This window comes from Oryzias latipes, chromosome 17, assembly GCF_053564925.1.
Source record: "Oryzias latipes strain Hd-rR chromosome 17, Olatipes_Hd-rR_3.1".
Lineage (NCBI taxonomy): Eukaryota > Metazoa > Chordata > Actinopteri > Beloniformes > Adrianichthyidae > Oryzias > Oryzias latipes.
The window spans coordinates 29469664-29492383 of record NC_136253.1 but is presented as its reverse complement, the minus strand read 5'-3'; the positions used below and the strand labels follow the sequence as shown (position 1 = coordinate 29492383).

At 39.2% G+C, this 22720-nt stretch overlaps 5 protein-coding genes across 14 annotated transcripts in view; 1 reads left to right on the top strand and 4 right to left on the bottom strand.

The window, feature by feature from the left end:
• The window catches only part of clcn2a (chloride channel, voltage-sensitive 2a), a 55679-nt gene extending 51852 nt beyond the window's left edge, over positions 1-3827 (top strand). For all 9 annotated transcript variants that reach the window (XM_078935192.1, XM_078935191.1, XM_078935190.1 and 6 more), the window contains 4 exons: positions 184-222; positions 309-413; positions 1313-1399; positions 1492-3827. In XM_078935192.1, the coding sequence (XP_078791318.1) occupies positions 184-222; positions 309-413; positions 1313-1399; positions 1492-2007 (747 nt within the window). In that variant the 3' untranslated portion in view covers positions 2008-3827. The remainder of the gene's footprint in view (positions 1-183; positions 223-308; positions 414-1312; positions 1400-1491) is intronic.
• Positions 3828-3886: 59 nt separating this feature from the next.
• On the bottom strand, positions 3887-10341 carry fam131aa (family with sequence similarity 131 member Aa). Of its 2 annotated transcripts, none has more exons than XM_004079259.3 (5): positions 9861-10341; positions 7047-7158; positions 6788-6970; positions 4929-5066; positions 3887-4797 (listed from the first exon to the last, which is right to left on the bottom strand). In XM_004079259.3, exons 2-5 carry the CDS (start codon positions 7135-7137, stop codon positions 4277-4279), a joined length of 933 nt encoding a protein of 310 aa, XP_004079307.1. In that variant the 5' UTR covers positions 7138-7158; positions 9861-10341; the 3' UTR covers positions 3887-4276. The 2 variants fall into 2 exon arrangements, with proteins under 2 accessions (XP_004079307.1, XP_004079308.1); XM_004079260.5 differs by lacking the exon at positions 9861-10341 and adding an exon at positions 7382-7713.
• Positions 10342-11633: 1292 nt separating this feature from the next.
• Positions 11634-14572, bottom strand: LOC101158800 (eukaryotic translation initiation factor 4 gamma 1-like). The gene is made up of 6 exons (XM_023964764.2): positions 14415-14572; positions 13939-14037; positions 13529-13672; positions 12475-12556; positions 12181-12321; positions 11634-12058 (listed from the first exon to the last, which is right to left on the bottom strand). The coding sequence occupies exons 1-6, from the start codon at positions 14517-14519 to the stop codon at positions 11877-11879; spliced, it is 753 nt and encodes a 250-aa protein (XP_023820532.1). The 5' UTR covers positions 14520-14572; the 3' UTR covers positions 11634-11876.
• Positions 14573-15563: 991 nt separating this feature from the next.
• On the bottom strand, positions 15564-18593 carry LOC111949021 (eukaryotic translation initiation factor 4 gamma 1-like). Its single transcript, XM_023964763.2, has 6 exons — positions 18438-18593; positions 17962-18060; positions 17552-17695; positions 17340-17421; positions 17046-17186; positions 15564-16923 (listed from the first exon to the last, which is right to left on the bottom strand). The coding sequence occupies exons 1-6, from the start codon at positions 18540-18542 to the stop codon at positions 16742-16744; spliced, it is 753 nt and encodes a 250-aa protein (XP_023820531.1). The 5' UTR covers positions 18543-18593; the 3' UTR covers positions 15564-16741.
• A 993-nt stretch (positions 18594-19586) lies between these two features.
• On the bottom strand, positions 19587-22616 carry LOC105353591 (eukaryotic translation initiation factor 4 gamma 1-like). The gene is made up of 6 exons (XM_023964761.2): positions 22461-22616; positions 21985-22083; positions 21575-21718; positions 21363-21444; positions 21069-21209; positions 19587-20946 (listed from the first exon to the last, which is right to left on the bottom strand). Exons 1-6 carry the CDS (start codon positions 22563-22565, stop codon positions 20765-20767), a joined length of 753 nt encoding a protein of 250 aa, XP_023820529.1. The 5' UTR covers positions 22566-22616; the 3' UTR covers positions 19587-20764.
• Positions 22617-22720: the final 104 nt, after the last annotated feature.

The window sequence follows — 22720 nt, the reverse complement described above, 5'->3', positions numbered from 1 at the left end:
GAGGTAAGTTTGTTTTTTCAACACCAGGATAGGCTACCTTTTTTTCAGACTCCAAACATCTTATAAATATTTGCTTGGTCTGACTGGACTTTATAGGTAATGGATTTAAAATGATGTTTTCTTAATTTTGAATCACTCTGGCATTTATAGAAGCAATTTACTCACTCAATGTTTTCTTGTCAGGACTCTCCTGAAGTGGAAGACTGCATGACCCCTGCAGAGGTGAGACTTCTGAAGCAGAAACGATTGAACAAAGCTTTTATTAAGCCAAGATGATATATACCACTCCGTCATCCGCTGCTCCTCAGATAGCAGAGTGGGAGGAACAGCAGCTTGATGAGCTGGTGGACTTTAAAAACTGCAAGATTGACCCCGCCCCCTTTCAACTGGTGGAGCAAACATCCCTGCACAAGGTATGATCTCAGCAAAATACCATGAACGCCCTGTGATATGAAGCCAAATTTGTTAACTATCATGTCAGATGAACTTTGCAGATTTTGACGGATACACATAAGGACATGCAATTTAAAAAAAAGAATGAACTAAACCTGCGGCCATTTAGGTTCATGACTGTGATAAAGTCAATGGGTAAATCCTAATTTACCCATAGACCCATAAACGCCCCTGTAAATGATCCAACTGGGGGCTAGAAGTGGAAGAATTGATTTATGACTTACCAAAAATACTTTCCATCTTTAATTCATCATTAGTATGTCTGATAAATGCTGAAAATATGAAATAAGTAAATATTTTGTGAATAACAAACAACAAATGTAAAGAACGTGACGTAGTTTTTCTAAATCCTATTACATAATTCTTTGTATTTATCCAATAATCCTTAAGATCATACACTTTTTTATAGTTCAATGTGAAAAGGAGTGAAACACAATTAAGTATTAAAGAAATTTTAAACTTAACAGTTTTTCTTTTTACATTCTTTTCTAATAAAAATGTAAATATATAAACTAATTCAAGATTATACAAAAACTAAATGAGGGATCTTTTTAAATTTTTTGCCCTTTTTTTACATCTTTCCAGTTCTCGTTCATGATATTTATGCCTATGTTTAGACTTTTGTCCAACAGGAGCTGTGAGAGCAGATGAAGATGAAAATATTCCTCCTGTTTAAGAATCAGTTTGGTGGAAAAAAGTTTTTAAAAATTTGGGGAGGTGAAATTAGATGTATTTGGCTCAGTGTTTAAACCCATCTTTAAGGATGATGCAGTCCAGTCTCAGTATGATAGTATATATAACCCAGATCCATAATGCAAATGACTCCCTTTAACGTCCATGTTCTCCTCCTCATCCTCAGACTCACACCATCTTCTCCCTACTGGGTCTGGATCACGCTTACGTTACCAGTATGGGACGACTAGTTGGAGTGGTTTCTCTCAAAGAGGTGGGCTGTCTTAAGTTGTTGACGTGTGATGTACTTTTTTAAATGTAATGTTTTAAACAACTACGTTTAACATGACTGTGTTGCATCTACAGCTGCGTAAAGCCATCGAAGGTTCAGTGACTGTGACCGGAGTGAAAGTCCGCCCGCCTCTGGCCAGTTTCCGTGACAGCGGAAACACTACCAGTGTATCCGAGGTGACTGAGCTCCATAAGCTGTGCATGCGTCACAGAGGGTTGTCATTGCCACGGGAGCCCAAACGCTCAGAGGCGGCAGAGCAGTCGGGCATTTCATACAAAGACATCCCCATCAACTTCTCAGACCAGAACATTTTGCAGTTTGAAACGAGCCAAGATGACATGACAAACCAGCTATCAGACATGGTGCTTCAAGAAAGCCCCTCCTTTGCTGAGGACCAATCGGAGCTTACCTTTGACTGCAGCCCCTCCCACACTGAGGAGTCAGAGCTGGCCTGTGATTATGACCTGTCGACCCAAACACCGAATCCAGACGGGCTGAAGCAAGAGCTGGGGAGTCCGTCTATGAACGAGGAGCAGTCAGAACCTGTGGGAGAGAGCAGCGTTGTCCGCCCCAACGACCAATCAGAATGATCACATCCATGCCGACACTTCATAAATGTTGATGTTTTACTATTTTTGTAAAATCCAGCCTAGATACTTTTTCCTTTGACTATTGTTGTAACGTGAGGGCTCGAGTGAGCAAAGCTGGTTCTATTTAAGTCTTTAACAAATCCACTGAAACGACCAAAATAATACAATTTAGTTGCAATGTTTTCAGCATCTGTTTGTTTAGAAGATCTGGATAGTCCAACTTCATTTGTGGGATGTGCAGTTTAAAGACCAAATGAAGTTGGACGAAAAAAAAACTGGAGGGAGAAGTTGAAGATAATAACTTTGTTCTTTAGCTTTGCTTGAACCTCAAGGCCGCAATAACATGTATTTATGTGTCAAAATCATACATTTTATGGCTGAGTTACAATGTTTTTTTTTGTTACTGTCCATGAGAGTAGCCCGCTGAAAGAGAATCCCTTCTCAGGTCAGATTGTTATTTTAAATGATGTTCATCCTCTACAATATATTAAAATGATTATTTTTGTAGGTAAATTTCCTGGAATGTAAGGTCAACTTCATTTCCAACACTTGCATCTATTTTTAGCAAGCTAACAAATAACAGCAGCTGCTTGTGGCAGAAGCTGCATTTTGGTCTCAAAAATGAAGTTTGGTTACATTGACAAAAAAAGCAACTTTTCTATTTACATTTGTATGGATTAAGAAAAACTTTCACTTTGCACAATCAAAGTCAGTTCAGTTCAACCCAATTTACCAAAATATAGTCGTGTTTGTCTTAGGCCAATCAGTTCAGAGACAGAAGAGGGACAGACTGTTGGGTGAAACTACAGATAGCAACAACAACAAAAATTCTAAAAGCACAGAAGAACAAAAGAAACTATTCAAATTAGCACATATATTTTGACATTTGATCTATCTGTGATCTATCTGTCTACTAGCATTAAAAAGGATGCTAAGATGGAAGTTTGTGATGGATATGCAATAGTTTTGCATTCCTAATGCAGTAAAGTGCAGACTGTGTCTTCAGCAGCTGCCTCTCACAACACAAGGATATTAGATTTTAATTGTATTTTTCTATCTTGCAGCACACTTGTTAGTCCCCAAAGTATGCTATCAGCTTGAATTTATTTACAGCGATGAAGGCAGCTTCCAAGGGTCCCAAAAGCTTAGCACAGGGCTACACCTACCTACAAAACACTTACTGTCGATGACGCAATTCACTGCTATTCTTTGCTCATCGCCACCTTTTAGCATGAAAACAAAGCAATCCTTGAGCTGGGAGGTATTGGAAATTGCTGGCTGTTGCACAGACACACAAAAAAAACACACAAACATGTACTGTTCTGTATGCAGCCTGTAGATATTTAACCTATTATTAGAACTTTAAATCCAGCCTGTCTGACTTTCCACTGATTGTATTTTAGCTTCATGCTACTATTTTTGAGCCCTATTTTAATCTGCATTTCTTTTTCTTCTGTCTATATAACCATCTCTGCAGTGTCTTTACTGTTAAGTTGCAGTTTGAATGTTGAATATTGCTTGCATTTTTAAGTTAACGTATATGAAACTAAATGTAAGAAGTGTATAAGCTATTTTGCAGCGTATCTAGTTAAGCAATAAGTCTGTAAGATCTCCCTTTACATGGCACTGGTCTGTATATGCTCTGTACATATGAAAATATATGGATGTGAACCACAAACATGCTTTTGTACATAGGAAAATTAAGCATTTTAAATTAACTGCAACTTTTATTTTTCAGAGAAAATTTGTTTTTGTACATGAGCGAATGATTAAATTTAAAGAAAAATGTATATTAAAAGTTGACATGAATTTATGATTTATTTACTTGTTTGTCAAGTTACTGTTTGTGGAGGGGAAAAAAACAAACGACGACAATCGATTGTTTTTAAAAAAAATCATATTTATAGAGGCAGACACTCAGGCTTTCCATATAAAACCAACACGACACACCATGACCTGCAAAGAAAAGAAAGAAAATAAAACTACACTACAAAATATTCATAAAAAATGAATGCAATAGCAGCACATGACTGATCACAAGAATGTACAAAACTCAGTTTGAACAACAGCTTTACATTCTGGTTGAACTTTCCAACATGTATACTGTTTACAGCTGCAATGAACAATAGAAGGTTGATGGATGAGGAGGGGAAAGCTGCGAGAAGAGGCGACATAATGAAGGGAAGGAAAAGAAAAGAAGTTCACACTGAACACATGAAGTCATATCCGAATCAATGCAGACGCACAGATGAACACATCACTTCATATTTTATTTGTCATCCTTCTTTTCCTGATCTATCTCTTCTTCCTCCTCAAACGACGCCACGCCTGAAGACGCCCTGTCAGAGAAGAATCCTCTTGGGCTGCAGTGCCAAACGCGAAACTCATGAAACACACTGCCCTCCTCTTCTTCATCTTCTTCCTCATCCTCTCCAGGAGACTCAGAGTGAGAGGTGGAGTAGCAGGAGTCAAACCTGCTGCTCCTGGCTCGGGGCCTCCACTCTGGCTTATTATGGATGCAGATCTCGTTCTGTTGTACTTGCAAAGGAGCTAGCTGCTCCTCAAAAGCCTCCAGCCTTTCTTCTTCCTCCTCCAGAAAGGAGCTTGTGTGTTTGCCCTGTAAAGTGGGTGAGGTGGTGCCAGATGAATGCAGGTCATTGAGAGTTGGAGGTCTTTCGCAGGTGGGACTGTTGGTGCTGGAGCCCAGAGGACAGTCGAAGGTTGGTGGCTCATCATTTTGAATCTTAGGCTGATGTGTGGGCCCGCTGATAGGACTGGACTCTGCAGGGTCTGGAGGAGGAGCAGACAGTCAGAAAACCTTGAGATGGATGGATGGACTAATGGAGGAAATGACGAGAAGAAGAGGTGCTCCATGAATGATGAGCTGGATGAAGGGATTTAACAAATGTGAAGATGTGTACCTAAGCTCTGGCTCGGCACACTGCAGGTCTGTCTGTTAGTGTGACAGTCTTCATCATTTGAGTCGTCCTCGTCTTCATCATCCAGAGAAGCCCAGGCACGCAGCTTTGCCTCGGCGATGACGAACTGCTCAGCCACGCCTGGTAGGAGCACAGTGGTTTCATTATTCGTGGTAGAAGCAGTGACTGTATATTAGAACTGGACTGAGCAACCCCCCCCCACACACACACGTTCCAAACAGGAAGTGCCACCTGACTCCAAGAATCTTGAATCCCATAGACTTCTATTGAGAAATAAACAGCTTTTACCCAGACAACATAATTGTCAAAATAACAATTCTTGCTCTACCGCATGTTCTTGGTAATCCTAATTTTTTTCACAAAATTCTCAAAGTATAAACTTGACAATCGGATGCCTAATGTCAAACGTTTGATTGACAGATTCTCCTGAGCTTGTTTCCAAAGGGTAGAGGTGTGGACTTCCAACAAGTGCACTCCTGATTAGGGAGAGAGGTTGCCACAGAAACAATGACTCAGACCCACTCGGACTAACCACTGCTTACTGATTATTCATGGTTCCAACATGGCGATGATCGTATTGTGAAAAAAATAGTGAAAGAATTGAATTCATTTCAGAGGATCCAGAAATAAGTCGTTTTCAATGAGTGAAGTCACACTCGCTCGCTCCAGGTTTGTATACAGTCGATGTTGACAACTTGTGATGAAAAGATCTGCTAAACGATTGTTTTGATTTTTTAGAGGCAGACAAATAATCATCATAAGTAAACTGTTTGTAGCTAAACTAATGTCTGTTTTATGTTCTGAATTGTTGTGTGTATTTTCAGATAAAACATGATGGGATTCAATAATAAATAAAGAATTCTTGAATAATTCTTAATTTTTAGAACTAAGAACTCTTAATTATTAAACAATTAAATGTGATTTTAAATTGTTTTTTAAAAGGAGCAAAAATGTGATAAATAAATAAAGAAAATTCTTTCATTTGTAACATGCAGATTAAACTGTTCTATAGGTGAAAAGTTGAGCATTACCCATCAATCAAAACAACCACACCTCTATTTAAGCACAACTTAACTCTCACATGTAAAGAAAAATATGATTTTTATGACAACTACTCCCAAAACAGTTGTGTTTATTGAATTAAACCACAGTGACAAATTAAAAGCTTTGAAACCAGATTTTGAGTTTTTTATTTTTGTTTAAAGTAAGTACTAAAGACTGACTTCTTTAACCCAAGTGTTGAACACAAATATCTTGTCTTAAAAGAAATAATAAATGAGTAAAAATGAAAAACTTTTTGAGGCATTTTAAATAGACAGCAACACCAACAATTTATCAGGAGCCAAAAAGAATGTTATAAATACAGGAGATATTCTGTATTTTTGCCCACTGTGAGATATTTTTAGACCTTTTGGTGATTTGTTTACATCAAGCGGATTAGATTGGTCCTACTTTTCTTCCCCTCCACTTCCTAATCAAACCACAAAGATTTCGCCAGAGAGGATGAGTCACAACAAAACAACAGGAGCTAGTGTTCTGTCAGTAACGTGATGTGAGAGTTTGTCTAATAGGCCACCATCTGCTGCCAAGACAAGCCGTAACTGTAGAGACAACAAGGTGGGAGGAGCGCAGCGCTAACATTGCGTAGTTTGAGGGGATTAGGTGGCGTGACAGAAGGTGGGAGCTGCTCAGGAGATGATGTATTTAAATTGGACTAAAGGTAGGCACATGCCAGCATCAACAGACATGAATCAAACCAAAAAAGAAATAAAAAAATTGACTTTTTCCATGTAATATAAATGTAAAAAACAGTAAGAAGCAGAGACAGAAGGAGGAAATACCTGCAGCAAATCGAGCCTCTTTCTCTCCTTCAGTCAGGTGGCTGTAGGAGCTCAGCTGCGAATGGGCGCCCGCCGGAGGACCTGCCGGTTTGGGCCAGCCCTTCCACTCAATGAGATGGGCAACCCGGCCCTGAGCCAGTGAGGTGGGCTTCGTCACATGGTCCCGAACTGCTTGAGAAATTCCTGGACACGGAGAGGTAAGAAAGTGGGGTTAAATTTCAGAGCACAGAACCCCCAAATCCATGAAAGTTTGTGTCACCATTCAAGGAGGATCTGGCAAGCGCTGCAAACTCATGGATGCCAACACTTTTCCGTGAGTCTGCTGGAGATTTTCCGGATTTGGGAATCATTTCAGTCTCCTCAAACTTCACCTGCAAAACACAAGATTTTAGGGAAGAAATGTTTCATTTCTGGTTTGCTTTGTTTGTGCACATGTTGTGTTTCACACACACCCTGAAATGTATTCCCCAAAACAATAATGGTTTAAATTTCAACCATTTTTCTCATGCAAAATTTGTGGAACATTTTTTTGCAAAACTAAATTTGAAACAAAAGATAATCCCAGCTGTGGTCTGGAAAGAAAGATGTTCCTACCTCTTCCTCCCCCTGTCTCTCCATCCTCTCACTACTCCTGGTCCTCAGTCTCATTGTGGACATGCGAAGGTGTTGTCACCATGCAGTACACAAACCCAACTGAACAACGCAGCTTGAGTTTGCTGGTTTAAAGCACCAAGCAGACGAGCTGACAGCTATGCCCTATATTTACGGCACAGATGCTGCTAAAGCCACAGTAAGCCGGTGAAAAACGGTTAGAAGGGCTCGGGTGGAGGGAGGGCGACAGTTTCCATCTGACTAGTCAGACATATGGTATGTGACCAGTCCTGGGTCAGTGGCTGCAGCCAGGTCTGTTCACCACAAAGCTGCAGATTAAATGTGATTGCACTACCTAATGAACCCAGCAAACACACATGATCAAGGTGCCCAGGTGGATCAAGTTAATCTGTGGCTGCAGCAGCTAAAGCCCAGGATCTAATTGGTTCATGTTAGCCGATATTCTTAAACAGATTTTGTTCTTGAAGCAGCTAAGAAACAAAAGGCTTCCAAACATGGGCAACGTTTTAACGGCTTCTCCAACCTGAATCACAAGGTCTTCTGGAGTAGGAGGAAATTAATCTAAGACTTCACCCATAATGGGCTCGGTTAAAGACATTCCCAAGGGAGGAGTTTTGAAGCCAGTAGATTTAAGCGCCACAGACAGCTCAGATGACAGATGAAAAAAAACAACACGTTAGGTTACTAGGTCATTGTAAACTGTCCATAGGAGTGAGAGTGACACTGAGATGGACTGGCAGTCTGCCACTCAGCTGTGATAAGGTTCATAACACCCCCATCTCCCTATTCCACACCGGATGAAACAGGTGTAGAGAAGCGTAAGGGTGGATGTAAAGGCACCAGCTTGTACCTAAACCTGCAAACAGCTGCAGTCGCTTCAAAAAGGAGGATTAGAATGTGAGTCACACGAAATTGACTAAAATTAGCAGCATCTGTCTCCCATCGGTTCAATCTCACCCACTTTTAGCTCACCTCGCCTAAAACTGCCAAAGTGAAATCCTGGCACGTTAATGAGAGGGACTCTTATCTAGAGCCTTTATCATTTAATGCGATGCTAACTCAGAATCTATTTTAAAATACTGCAAAAGATTCAATTCGTCAAAAAAATATTTGTTTTTGGTTATAGGAAAAAGAAAACACAGTTGATTGCACATTTTAGGCACACATAAATCCAAAGTGATGTGCAATTCTCAATTGACATTTCAATTTGAAAAAATTACAATTTAATTTTAACATTTTCAAAAGAATTTTTTAAATAAAAGCAATATAAACTGCATTTTAAATTGACATGGGGTTTCTGGTACCAAACTTCAAATGAAAATGTCTACATTCTACATTTCAATATTCTACATTTAAAAAATGCATTTCAATAATTGTTTTGCTTTAAATTAATTTTAAAATAACTAAAAGTTTACTGGATTTTAATTTTCCATTATGTTTTTGCCGTCTGGATATCACATCATTTGCACAAATTTGGAACTCGAGCTTCATTAATGTGTGGTGGTCACTAGAAAAGGAAAAAACAAAAATCACAATTTTCAACGTTATTTCTCTCTGAAGATTAGCTTTTAACTTTTTCCTCGTGTTCTACAACGTCCAACTTTTATGAAAACCTCTGAAGTTAAAGAAAACAGAAATAGTTTAGGCGCGCCACCATTAATTTTTTCATTTTTCATGTTTCATGTTTCATGTTTCATGTTTCATGTTTTCAGCAATAGAGGATGTCAATGAATGATCCTGATTTTTTTTTTTTTTAGATAGATAGATAGATAGATAGATAGATAGATAGATAGATAGATAGATAGATAGATAGATAGATAGATAGATAGATAGATAGATAGATAGATAGATAGATAGATAGATAGATAGATAGATAGATAGATAGATAGATAGATAGATAGATAGATAGATAGATAAATATTTTTCTGAAGATCTATCAAAATGTATCTTTAAAAAAATAAATCAAATGCATAAAGTGCTTCAAAATATTGTACATGAATATTTCGTATCATAATAATTCTTGCTTCTACAACATGGTTATGTTCATTTAGATAGATCTGTGACGAAATTGGTGCCCCTCAGATCATATCTGTGACTTCTCAGACCAACAAGTGGCTTTAGGTGATGCCCGTCCGCCTGCAGTCAAACATTTCCAGGTCTGTAAAGACAGCATTTGCTGAGCTGATGTTTTTTTTTTCCCCTTTCCTCCTCAGGAATGGTGCATTCAAGCAGCAGAAGCGACGCTCTGATGGCTGAATAACGCATCACTCCGCCATTGACAGGAACGAATCTGCAATTAGGCTGCAGAGAAACCGAGGCAGGAGAGATGCCTGCACAAAGCCTCAATCACCATACCAATAGCTCCGTACCTGCATCAGAACCAGCCCCCCCGCCCTTCACGAGCGCGTCAATGGCTCAGACGATGCTCCAAATTACGCAGCTGCTCTCCATCGGTACCTACCTGGAAGTCGAACCGCGGCGGCTCATGATAATTACTCCAATCCGATCAACAGATGACACCTCCGGCTGCAGGGTCTGCGATCGAGCCTCAGTGTCACTCCGACGGTGGGAGCATCTTCCAGGCTGCAGGCTCACATCTCCGGCTCAGACGCACCATTTGTTGCTCGGTATATGGGTTATCGGCTGAAGGCTGTCCAAGTGTCTCACGATGGCAGGCGTCATCGATGCAAGGCGGTGTCGTAACTTCTCTCCCCCCCTTTCCTCGTCCTCCTCCTCCTCCTTATCTTCCACCTCCTCCAAACGAGTTCAAGGAGATCCAGCAGCCAAGCTACCGGTTTGGTCCAGGATAACAGCAGTTGTTATTTACCTGATGATGGGAGCATCCGCAGTACTGTGGTGAGAGGAGGCGAAGAGGTTGTGTTCATGGAAATTTACTGCATCCTGTCATTGACAAACCATCCAGAAGTGGTTGCCACAGAAACAGTTTCCATGCTGATGTGTTCAAGATGAAAAAAAAAGAAAAAAAAACATTAGACAAAAAGGCCCGGAACCTCAACCAGAACCATGACAGGACACTTTGCTGCATGAGAAAGGTGGTTTACATCAGTGACCTTCCATGTTTGACCCCCTTTTTGTGATCTACAAAAACTTTTAAAATGACTTATTACATTCTCATGCAGAATGTATTAAGACATTTTAATCTTAAAAGGGTGAATTTGCAGAATTATGTCATGTTTTAAGATAAAACAGCAATGTACTGTATTACCTTATTAATCACTTTGGCCACATACTCCAATAAAAATTGTGTTTTTAACATGTTTTTGTATTTTTACTAGAGTATTTGGATGATCCAGAAGAGGATTAAGAGAATGTCCTATGGCCAGATTAACCAAAATAGAGTTTTTTGGTTAGAACTATAATTGTCGTGTTTGGAGGAGAAAGAAACTGTATGTCTGCTCAGCAACTCATTCATCCTTTATTTTCAATGTTCAATGATCTCATCTTTCCAGTTTTAGATGCGAAAGAAGCAAGAATTTCTTAAATAGAGAGAAAAGAAAAAAGAAATATTTACAAAAAAAGTCAAATAAAACTAATAATCAATGGATTATCAAAAAACTCTTCTCTGCATCCGGGCGAATGATGTTTCTTCTGGCAAAAGGGGACACAGCGATTATATTAGAAAATTATTGTTTCTGAATAATAAAACTGAAAAAAAGTCTATTATATTTATGGAACAATCCTGAAATAAGTTTCCACTTAAAGTAGAAAAGGCTTTCAGATCACCCTTCTCTCTCTCTCTCTTGTTGGTACCCCTCAGTTAAAGAAAGTCCACAATGCTCACTGAAATGACTTGAAACATTCAAAAGTAACAATAAATAAAAAAAATTTGAAAATTAAATAATCAAAATCAGCCATTACCTTTGAGTTTTTGATTAACAGAATTCTTTTTAAAAACAAACTAATGAAATAGTGCTAGACAAAACTGATGGTACCCATAACTAATTATTTTGTGGCTCAACCTTTTGAGGCAATATATATATATATATATATATATATATATATATATATATATATATATATATATATATATATATATATATATATATATATATATATATATATAATTATTGTTATAGTTTTAATTATAAGTCGGATGACATGTTGGGGCGTTGCAACTGGAGAGATTCAAGCAGCCACTTGGTTTGTGCTACTTGACAGAGTTTTGTAGTGATGTGGGGTTTCTCACACCTCATTAAAAAGCAGTCCTTCTGAATGCGTTTTCAATTTTATTTGAGGACAACAGGAAAGGGAGGAGAAACATCATTATTTTCTGAGTCCATCTCTCACAGAAAAGAAAAAGGAGGGAGAAAAAAAGATGTGTCCTCATTGAGGACTTATTTGAGTCTGCCACACTGGCAACATTGTCTTTGAGTCTCCACAGCTGCCTACAGAGCACAATTCTTGATAAAGTTAAGCGGCAGCTTTTTTGTTGTTGTGTTATTGTTTTGTTGTTGCCTCAATCCGTGTCGGACTCTTCATCAGCCTCCCGGAGCCAAGTGAAGAAGATGGCGACGGATTTTAGGGCGACGCCTTTGCCAGTTTGCTCTGCAGAGTCTTTGCTGGATTCCCATTTGTAGAAGGCCTCCTCTTTAATCACGTCCTCATCGTACAGAGTGTTGAAGAACATCAGCAGCAGGTCTGCAGAGACGACATGCACATAAAGACGATCAGTTTTCTCCCCAGTTTCCATAGAACAATATAAACACACAAACGTTTAATACAAACACAATATTTGTGCACAATCTGAGCTTGATACTGACTTGCAGGCTGCTCCATGTGAACCATGAGAGCCTGGAGGGCATAGAGGGCCTGCAGCTCCTTCTCCTCATCACACAGGTATCTCTGCAGCAGAGGGGCTCTATTCTTGATCTGCTCCATATCCACCTTGTATGGATTATCGCCTAAAAACAAAATCCATAAACAGGATAAACGGTTTCATCTGCAATTCTAAATTTGAGTGTCTGCAGTTACTTTCAGGTTGTTGCTGCTGTAAGAAAAACACGAACATGGATGAGCAATACAGGACACATACAGACTACATCACTCATACTTACATATGATGACCGACTGGCACACTGATGTCATCAACCTTCGTATAAACTGGTTGTTCACCGTCTGCTGATCCTCCAAATTAGCCTGTGAAAGGAAAAAAACAATCGAGTGAGGAACGTGAAATAAAGTGATTACGATGAAAAATGAAGACAACATGGTTACAAATTACAAAAACCAGCTATCCTTAGTAGACTAGTTTTCTCCTCGTTAAGATTCAGCTGTTTTTATGAAGGAGCAGAAACATTAGAAAAATAGCAAACATTTAATTACAAGAGCAAGAAAAATTCTGTTTGTGTCAATGAATGCTGCAGCGGAAACTAAAACGAAATGGAGCAGAGCAATCCCGGCTACAGCATCATTACTGAATTTAAACTTTCAATCCAAAAGTGACAAAAACTAAAGAGAAGTCAAATCAACACTATGTTTAATATTTTGGGAGTGGAAGTGATCAGCTGCACATATTCATCAGATATTCTTATTTACAGAAACTGCCCAGTTTCCATCCCAACCAAACTATGTGGATTAAAAAAAAAACAAAAGAACCAACAACAGAAAGGTGGGTTTCCTCTCATTTGTAACCTTTAAACATGATAGATATCGCCAGCGACATCTAAATAAACCGCCTTGACAGACCGTAACTCTCGGATCGTTTACGCAAACATAAATCAGCTGATTCTGTGGGGAAAAAAACGGCTTTTCATATCGGTTTTGCCCTGACTTCATGGGGCAAAGCCGCTTTTGAATCAACTGATTTTAATTCAGTTAGAGTTACAGTAGATTTAGATCAACTTTATTGTTTGTTCAATGAACAGAAATTTATCCTTCAACACGGCCAAACACAGTAAAAATAGATAAATTAATAGAATAGATTAAAACACACAAAAATAACAGACTGCATCATCCACATCAATTTAAAGTAGGTGCTATCAGGAATTAAGGAGAGAAACAGTTTTGGGAAGAAAAGATTCTTTTGTTGACGTTTTTTCTGGCCAGCCGTTAACCTTCATGTACTATTAAAAAAAAAAAAAAGCAGAAGACAAGAAAAGAGCTCCACACCTCAATCCAGTCCCGGATCCGTTGGTTGTTGGCCTTGTCTTGCAGGAGTCTGTCCAGCTGTTTACTGATCTCTTCTCCACTGAGGACATTTTTCCTCCCAACGTCCTTTGACTTCATTTCTTCATCTACAGTGAATTCAACTTTCTAAAAGAAACAAAATAAAAACAACAACAATGTGTTGAAGTAGATTTCAGACCATTAGAACATTTACAGGACATTTAAATTCCAATTCACATTTTCTTCATTGCACAAACTGGTGGGTGCGTTTTACATAAAAGGTCAAACTGACAGGAAAGGAAAGGAAAGGGCCTCAGCTGTCTGCTTTATTTTCAGCAGCAGCAGCAGCCGTTTGAATTGAACAAACCCAGAACCAGCCAAACTGTTCTGTTTTCTGAACAAATCCTGCCTACCTGATCTGTGACAAACGTGTTGACATCTTCATCCTTGGGCAAGATTTCATTCCAGCTCAGTCCAGCCTCTTTCCATAAAGCCCCGACCTTCTGAGGAGTCTGCATGTTCCACAAGATAAGAGCAAGAATATGAGGGGGAGAGGTTTATAAGTTAAGTTTAAGAATAATATTTAACAGAAAACATGTCATGTTGTTGTAGTTACGTTTAAGAATAATATTTAACAGAAAACAGTTTGTCTAAGTTTGTTACCAAAAGTTCTTTTTTGACTAAATTAAATCAATGGATATTTATTTTTAAAAATCTGTGGTTTGTATCAAGTAAATGCAACATTTAGATTAATTCATAAATCATTCTGTTACTCCATTCAAAATATTAAAATATTTTACATTTCTGTCAGAATTAACGAGACATTCTAAGCATGTACATGGAAATGAGGCCTTTGGCGTGCCGTCGCTCTACGTCTGCTTGTACGTACCATTCCTTTGCAGAGGAGCTGGAGGATCTGTGCCAGCAGCACGCCGGCCTTCCCCAGAGGCACCAGAGGCTTTGAGATCTCCCTGAAAACACAAGTGCCCCACATGAAGGCTGCTTATTTAACAAAGCGAGAAATTTTAAAAGGTGGAATGTTCCTAACAGTTAAGTTTACTTTAGATTAGATAACTTTATTTATCCCTCGATGGGGAAATTCCCTTATCTGCAGCAACAAAAAGGACATTCAGAAATAACATTCAAATTAAATACAACAGCAAAAGTGGTTGCAATAACTCTGTATGAAAGAAAAAAATCCCATATATGTGATGCTGGTATTACTACTGATTTATACTGATTATTATAAAGAATGAATGTATTGTCAGATTTTGAGTGAGAACCTTCCATCAGCAAGGGCATTGGAGATGAAACGCGGCCGTGTCTTTCAGCATGACAACGATCCCAAACACACTGCCGGGTGATGAAGGAGCAGCTTCATAAGAAGCATTTCAAGGTCCTGGAGTGGCCTAGCCAGTATCCAGATCTCAATCCCATAAAAAAATATTTGGAGGGAGTTGAGAGTCATTGTTGCCTAGCAACAGCCCCAAAACATCACTGCTCTAGAGGAGATCTGCATGGAGGAATGGGCCAAAATACCAAAAACTTCAAATTGCATTTGCAAGTGTTTGTTTATTCAAATCGTTGTGATTCAGGACAAAAAATGTGTACCATTCTGATGCATCCACCTGTGGACGATCCACCCAGATGCAGCTGAGCTGGTATCTAGCACAAAGCTGTTGGGCTAGATAGCTCCAATATTGCTTGCCATTTTTGTCGCAGCAGTAATGTTAGGTTGGGGGTGTGAGGTGCTGCAAGCTATAGCAGGAATGTATAAACAAAGGGATGATGGGAAGTGTGGTTAGAGTCTCGCCCAGAACACAGAGGTGAATTTCGAATGAACTGTTGCCGCTCTGGTCCTAGAAAAGGACACGTTTTTTTAAAATCTGTTTTAAAAACGTCAGAATCATAATTAAATGACCACTGGGAACTATTTTACAATAGATCAAAAGATGATTAACATCTAATACTAAAAAATACCAATCAATTCAAAATAAAAAAAAAACACCAACATCTGAGGCAATCAAGAAACGTCTGCTCAGCAACTCATTCATCCTTTATTTTCAATGTTCAATGATCTCATCTTTCCAGTTTTAGATGCAAAAGAAGCAAGAATTTATTAAATAGAGAGAAAAGAAAAAATATTTACAAAAAAAGTCAAATAAAACTAATAATCAATGGATTATCAAAAAACTCTTCTCTGCATTCGGGCGACTGATGTTTCTCCTGGAAAATGAGACACTGCAATTATATCAGAAAATTATCGTTTCTGAAAAATAAAACTGAAAAAAAGTCTATTATATTTATGGAACAATCCTGAAATAAGTTTCCACTTAAAGTAGAAAAGGCTTTCAGATCACCTATTTTTTTTTTGTTTTAGTTTTTTTCCTTTCATTGTATATATTTATTTATATATATATATTTTATCAAGGTAATTTCTCCACCGACTTCAAGTTTTAACTGATTGGGTCATAAGAGTCCTCTGGAACAGCTGAGTCAGTCCATATGGTTCTCTACTGGGTGTGGAAGAGGATGGCTTAGAGGAAGCACAAGTCCACACCCAGGTAGACCAAGTCAGCGTTAGTCCTTTTGTTAGGCTCAAGATAGGAAACAGAAGGTGAAAATAGACAACCTTTTCTCTTAAAAACTCCATCTGGCAAATTATGATTAGCTCATGTACATTTTTATTTACCAACATTTTGTCCCACTAGATCATGAATAGAAACACACTTCAGTCATGCTGCACACTCCAGTAAAGGACAGACACAAGAGCCGTGCTTGAACACACACAGCGTTAAACCAAGGGGTCAGGGAAGCCACCGCGTTACACTCCCTGTTCGTTTTCTTCCTGCAAGTCGGATGACATGTTGGGGCGTTGCAACTGTCGAGATTCAAGCAGCCACTTGGTTTGTGCTACTTGACAGAGTTTTGTAGTGATGTGGGGTTTCTCACACCTCATTAAAAAGCAGTCCTGCTGAATGCGTTTTCAAGTTTATTTGAGGACAACAGGAAAGGGAGGAGAGACATTATTTTCTGAGTCCATCTCTCACAGAAAAGAAAAAGGAGGGAGAAAAAAAGATGTGTCCTCATTGAGGACTTATTTGGGTCTGCCACACTGGCAACATTGTCTTTGAGTCTCCACAGCTGCCTACAGAGCACAATTCTTGATAAAGTTAAGCGGCAGCTTTTTTGTTGTTGTGTTGTTTTGTTGTTGCCTCAATCCTTGTCAGACTCTTCCTCGGCCTCGCGGAGCCAAGTGAAGAAGGTGGTGACGGATTTTAGGGCGACGCCTTTGCCTGTTTGCTCTGCAGAGTCTTTGCTGGATTCCCATTTGTAGAAGGCCTCCTCTTTAATCACGTCCTCATCGTACAGAGTGTTGAAGAACATCAGCAGCAGGTCTGCAGAGACGACATGCACATAAAGACGATCAGTTTTCTCCCCAGTTTCCATAGAACAATATAAACACACAAACATTTAATACAAACACAATATTTGTGCACAATCTGAGCTTGATACTGACTTGCAGGCTGCTCCATGTGAACCATGAGAGCCTGGAGGGCATAGAGGGCCTGCAGCTCCTTCTCCTCATCACACAGGTATCTCTGCAGCAGAGGGGCTCTATTCTTGATCTGCTCCATATCCACCTTGTATGGATTATCGCCTAAAAACAAAATCCATAAACAGGATAAACGGTTTCATCTGCAAATTTAAATTTGAGTGTCTGCAGTTACTTTCAGGTTGTTGCTGCTGTAAGAAAAACACGAACATGGATGAGCAATACAGGACACATACAGACTACATCACTCATACTTACATATGATGACCGACTGGCACACTGATGTCATCAACCTTCGTATAAACTGGTTGCTCACCGTCTGCTGATCCTCCAAATTAGCCTGTGAAAGGAAAAAACAATCGAGTGAGGAACGTGAAATAAAGTGATAACGATGAAAAATGAAGAAAACATGGTTACACACATGCAGAAAAATGACCCCCCCCCCAGAACACAAGAAAAGAGCTCCACACCTCAATCCAGTCCCGGATCCGTTGGTTGTTGGCCTTGTCTTGCAGGAGTCTGTCCAGCTGTTTACTGATCTCTTCTCCACTGAGGACATTTTTCCTCCCAACGTCCTTTGACTTCATTTCTTCATCTACAGTGAATTCAACTTTCTAAAAGAAACAAAATAAAAACAACAACAATGTGTTGAAGTAGATTTCAGACCATTAGAACATTTACAGGACATTTAAATTCCAATTCACATTTTCTTCATTGCACAAACTGGTGGGTGCGTTTTACATAAAAGGTCAAACTGACAGGAAAGGAAAGGAAAGGGCCTCAGCTGTCTGCTTTATTTTCAGCAGCAGCAGCAGGCGTTTGAATTGAACAAACCCAGAACCAGCCAAACTGTTCTGTTTTCTGAACAAATCCTGCCTACCTGATCTGTGACAAACGTGTTGACATCTTCATCCTTGGGCAAGATTTCATTCCAGCTCAGTCCAGCCTCTTTCCATAAAGCCCCGACCTTCTGAGGAGTCTGCATGTTCCACAAGATAAGAGCAAGAATATGAGGGGGAGAGGTTTATAAGTTAAGTTTAAGAATAATATTTAACAGAAAACATGTCATGTTGTTGTAGTTACGTTTAAGAATAATATTTAACAGAAAACAGTTTGTCTAAGTTTGTTACCAAAAGTTCTTTTTTGACTAAATTAAATCAATGGATATTTATTTTTAAAAATCTGTGGTTTGTATCAAGTAAATGCAACATTTAGATTAATTCATAAATCCTTCTGTTACTCCATTCAAAATATTAAAATATTTTACATTTCTGTCAGAATTAACGAGACATTCTAAGCATGTACATGGAAATGAGGCCTTTGGCGTGCCGTCGCTCTACGTCTGCTTGTACGTACCATTCCTTTGCAGAGGAGCTGGAGGATCTGTGCCAGCAGCACGCCGGCCTTCCCCAGAGGCACCAGAGGCTTTGAGATCTCCCTGAAAACACAAGTGCCCCACATGAAGGCTGCTTATTTAACAAAGCGAGAAATTTTAAAAGGTGGAATGTTCCTAACAGTTAAGTTTACTTTAGATTAGATAACTTTATTTATCCCTCGATGGGGAAATTCCCTTATCTGCAGCAACAAAAAGGACATTCAGAAATAACATTCAAATTAAATACAACAGCAAAAGTGGTTGCAATAACTCTGTATGAAAGAAAAAAATCCCATATATGTGATGCTGGTATTACTACTGATTTATACTGATTATTATAAAGAATGAATGTATTGTCAGATTTTGAGTGAGAACCTTCCATCAGCAAGGGCATTGGAGATGAAACGCGGCCGTGTCTTTCAGCATGACAACGATCCCAAACACACTGCCGGGTGATGAAGGAGCAGCTTCATAAGAAGCATTTCAAGGTCCTGGAGTGGCCTAGCCAGTATCCAGATCTCAATCCCATAAAAAAATATTTGGAGGGAGTTGAGAGTCATTGTTGCCTAGCAACAGCCCCAAAACATCACTGCTCTAGAGGAGATCTGCATGGAGGAATGGGCCAAAATACCAAAAACTTCAAATTGCATTTGCAAGTGTTTGTTTATTCAAATCGTTGTGATTCAGGACAAAAAATGTGTACCATTCTGATGCATCCACCTGTGGACGATCCACCCAGATGTAGCTGAGCTGGTATCTAGCACAAAGCTGTTGGGCTAGATAGCTCCAATATTGCTTGCCATTTTTGTCGCAGCAGTAATGTTAGGTTGGGGGTGTGAGGTGCTGCAAGCTATAGCAGGAATGTATAAACAAAGGGATGATGGGAAGTGTGGTTAGAGTCTCGCCCAGAACACAGAGGTGAATTTCGAATGAACTGTTGCCGCTCTGGTCCTAGAAAAGGACACGTTTTTTTAAAATCTGTTTTAAAAACGTCAGAATCATAATTAAATGACCACTGGGAACTATTTTACAATAGATCAAAAGATGATTAACATCTAATACTAAAAAATACCAATCAATTCAAAATAAAAAAAAAACACCAACATCTGAGGCAATCAAGAAACGTCTGCTCAGCAACTCATTCATCCTTTATTTTCAATGTTCAATGATCTCATCTTTCCAGTTTTAGATGCAAAAGAAGCAAGAATTTATTAAATAGAGAGAAAAGAAAAAATATTTACAAAAAAAGTCAAATAAAACTAATAATCAATGGATTATCAAAAAACTCTTCTCTGCATTCGGGCGACTGATGTTTCTCCTGGAAAATGAGACACTGCAATTATATCAGAAAATTATCGTTTCTGAAAAATAAAACTGAAAAAAAGTCTATTATATTTATGGAACAATCCTGAAATAAGTTTCCACTTAAAGTAGAAAAGGCTTTCAGATCACCTATTTTTTTTTTGTTTTAGTTTTTTTCCTTTCATTGTATATATTTATTTATATATATATATTTTATCAAGGTAATTTCTCCACCGACTTCAAGTTTTAACTGATTGGGTCATAAGAGTCCTCTGGAACAGCTGAGTCAGTCCATATGGTTCTCTACTGGGTGTGGAAGAGGATGGCTTAGAGGAAGCACAAGTCCACACCCAGGTAGACCAAGTCAGCATTAGTCCTTTTGTTAGGCTCAAGATAGGAAACAGAAGGTGAAAATAGACAACCTTTTCTCTTAAAAACTCCATCTGGCAAATTATGATTAGCTCATGTACATTTTTATTTACCAACATTTTGTCCCACTAGATCATGAATAGAAACACACTTCAGTCATGCTGCACACTCCAGTAAAGGACAGACACAAGAGCCGTGCTTGAACACACACAGCGTTAAACCAAGGGGTCAGGGAAGCCACCGTGTTACACTCCCTGTTCGTTTTCTTCCTGCAAGTCGGATGACATGTTGGGGCGTTGCAACTGTCGAGATTCAAGCAGCCACTTGGTTTGTGCTACTTGACAGAGTTTTGTAGTGATGTGGGGTTTCTCACACCTCATTAAAAAGCAGTCCTGCTGAATGCGTTTTCAAGTTTATTTGAGGACAACAGGAAAGGGAGGAGAGACATTATTTTCTGAGTCCATCTCTCACAGAAAAGAAAAAGGAGGGAGAAAAAAAGATGTGTCCTCATTGAGGACTTATTTGGGTCTGCCACACTGGCAACATTGTCTTTGAGTCTCCACAGCTGCCTACAGAGCACAATTCTTGATAAAGTTAAGCGGCAGCTTTTTTGTTGTTGTGTTGTTTTGTTGTTGCCTCAATCCTTGTCAGACTCTTCCTCGGCCTCGCGGAGCCAAGTGAAGAAGGTGGTGACGGATTTTAGGGCGACGCCTTTGCCTGTTTGCTCTGCAGAGTCTTTGCTGGATTCCCATTTGTAGAAGGCCTCCTCTTTAATCACGTCCTCATCGTACAGAGTGTTGAAGAACATCAGCAGCAGGTCTGCAGAGACGACATGCACATAAAGACGATCAGTTTTCTCCCCAGTTTCCATAGAACAATATAAACACACAAACATTTAATACAAACACAATATTTGTGCACAATCTGAGCTTGATACTGACTTGCAGGCTGCTCCATGTGAACCATGAGAGCCTGGAGGGCATAGAGGGCCTGCAGCTCCTTCTCCTCATCACACAGGTATCTCTGCAGCAGAGGGGCTCTATTCTTGATCTGCTCCATATCCACCTTGTATGGATTATCGCCTAAAAACAAAATCCATAAACAGGATAAACGGTTTCATCTGCAAATTTAAATTTGAGTGTCTGCAGTTACTTTCAGGTTGTTGCTGCTGTAAGAAAAACACGAACATGGATGAGCAATACAGGACACATACAGACTACATCACTCATACTTACATATGATGACCGACTGGCACACTGATGTCATCAACCTTCGTATAAACTGGTTGCTCACCGTCTGCTGATCCTCCAAATTAGCCTGTGAAAGGAAAAAACAATCGAGTGAGGAACGTGAAATAAAGTGATAACGATGAAAAATGAAGAAAACATGGTTACACACATGCAGAAAAATGACCCCCCCCCCAGAACACAAGAAAAGAGCTCCACACCTCAATCCAGTCCCGGATCCGTTGGTTGTTGGCCTTGTCTTGCAGGAGTCTGTCCAGCTGTTTACTGATCTCTTCTCCACTGAGGACATTTTTCCTCCCAACGTCCTTTGACTTCATTTCTTCATCTACAGTGAATTCAACTTTCTAAAAGAAACAAAATAAAAACAACAACAATGTGTTGAAGTAGATTTCAGACCATTAGAACATTTACAGGACATTTAAATTCCAATTCACATTTTCTTCATTGCACAAACTGGTGGGTGCGTTTTACATAAAAGGTCAAACTGACAGGAAAGGAAAGGAAAGGGCCTCAGCTGTCTGCTTTATTTTCAGCAGCAGCAGCAGCCGTTTGAATTGAACAAACCCAGAACCAGCCAAACTGTTCTGTTTTCTGAACAAATCCTGCCTACCTGATCTGTGACAAACGTGTTGACATCTTCATCCTTGGGCAAGATTTCATTCCAGCTCAGTCCAGCCTCTTTCCATAAAGCCCCGACCTTCTGAGGAGTCTGCATGTTCCACAAGATAAGAGCAAGAATATGAGGGGGAGAGGTTTATAAGTTAAGTTTAAGAATAATATTTAACAGAAAACATGTCATGTTGTTGTAGTTACGTTTAAGAATAATATTTAACAGAAAACAGTTTGTCTAAGTTTGTTACCAAAAGTTCTTTTTTGACTAAATTAAATCAATGGATATTTATTTTTAAAAATCTGTGGTTTGTATCAAGTAAATGCAACATTTAGATTAATTCATAAATCATTCTGTTACTCCATTCAAAATATTAAAATATTTTACATTTCTGTCAGAATTAACGAGACATTCTAAGCATGTACATGGAAATGAGGCCTTTGGCGTGCCGTCGCTCTACGTCTGCTTGTACGTACCATTCCTTTGCAGAGGAGCTGGAGGATCTGTGCCAGCAGCACGCCGGCCTTCCCCAGAGGCACCAGAGGCTTTGAGATCTCCCTGAAAACACAAGTGCCCCACATGAAGGCTGCTTATTTAACAAAGCGAGAAATTTTAAAAGGTGGAATGTTCCTAACAGTTAAGTTTACTTTAGATTAGATAACTTTATTTATCCCTCGATGGGGAAATTCCCTTATCTGCAGCAACAAAAAGGACATTCAGAAATAACATTCAAATT

What these genes read in the sequence shown, in the direction of transcription:
- fam131aa (XM_004079260.5), bottom strand. Translation starts at nt 7,444, where the DNA reads ATGTCCACAATGAGACTGAGGACCAGGAGTAGTGAGAGGATGGAGAGA. An exon ending in TGCCAGATCCTCCTTGAATG is followed by an intron (nt 6,971 to 7,046) that starts GTGACACAAACT and finishes CTCCGTGTCCAG; the next exon opens with GAATTTCTCAAGCAGTTCGG. An exon ending in AGAGGCTCGATTTGCTGCAG is followed by an intron (nt 5,067 to 6,787) that starts GTATTTCCTCCT and finishes TGCTCCTACCAG; the next exon opens with GCGTGGCTGAGCAGTTCGTC.
- LOC101158800 (XM_023964764.2), bottom strand. Translation starts at nt 14,519, where the DNA reads ATGTGGGGCACTTGTGTTTTCAGGGAGATCTCAAAGCCTCTGGTGCCT. An exon ending in AGCTCCTCTGCAAAGGAATG is followed by an intron (nt 14,038 to 14,414) that starts GTACGTACAAGC and finishes TGGAACATGCAG; the next exon opens with ACTCCTCAGAAGGTCGGGGC. An exon ending in ACACGTTTGTCACAGATCAG is followed by an intron (nt 13,673 to 13,938) that starts GTAGGCAGGATT and finishes TGTTTCTTTTAG; the next exon opens with AAAGTTGAATTCACTGTAGA.
- LOC111949021 (XM_023964763.2), bottom strand. Translation starts at nt 18,542, where the DNA reads ATGTGGGGCACTTGTGTTTTCAGGGAGATCTCAAAGCCTCTGGTGCCT. An exon ending in GGATCCGGGACTGGATTGAG is followed by an intron (nt 17,422 to 17,551) that starts GTGTGGAGCTCT and finishes TTCCTTTCACAG; the next exon opens with GCTAATTTGGAGGATCAGCA. An exon ending in TCACATGGAGCAGCCTGCAA is followed by an intron (nt 16,924 to 17,045) that starts GTCAGTATCAAG and finishes TCGTCTCTGCAG; the next exon opens with ACCTGCTGCTGATGTTCTTC.
- LOC105353591 (XM_023964761.2), bottom strand. Translation starts at nt 22,565, where the DNA reads ATGTGGGGCACTTGTGTTTTCAGGGAGATCTCAAAGCCTCTGGTGCCT. An exon ending in AGCTCCTCTGCAAAGGAATG is followed by an intron (nt 22,084 to 22,460) that starts GTACGTACAAGC and finishes TGGAACATGCAG; the next exon opens with ACTCCTCAGAAGGTCGGGGC. An exon ending in GGATCCGGGACTGGATTGAG is followed by an intron (nt 21,445 to 21,574) that starts GTGTGGAGCTCT and finishes TTCCTTTCACAG; the next exon opens with GCTAATTTGGAGGATCAGCA.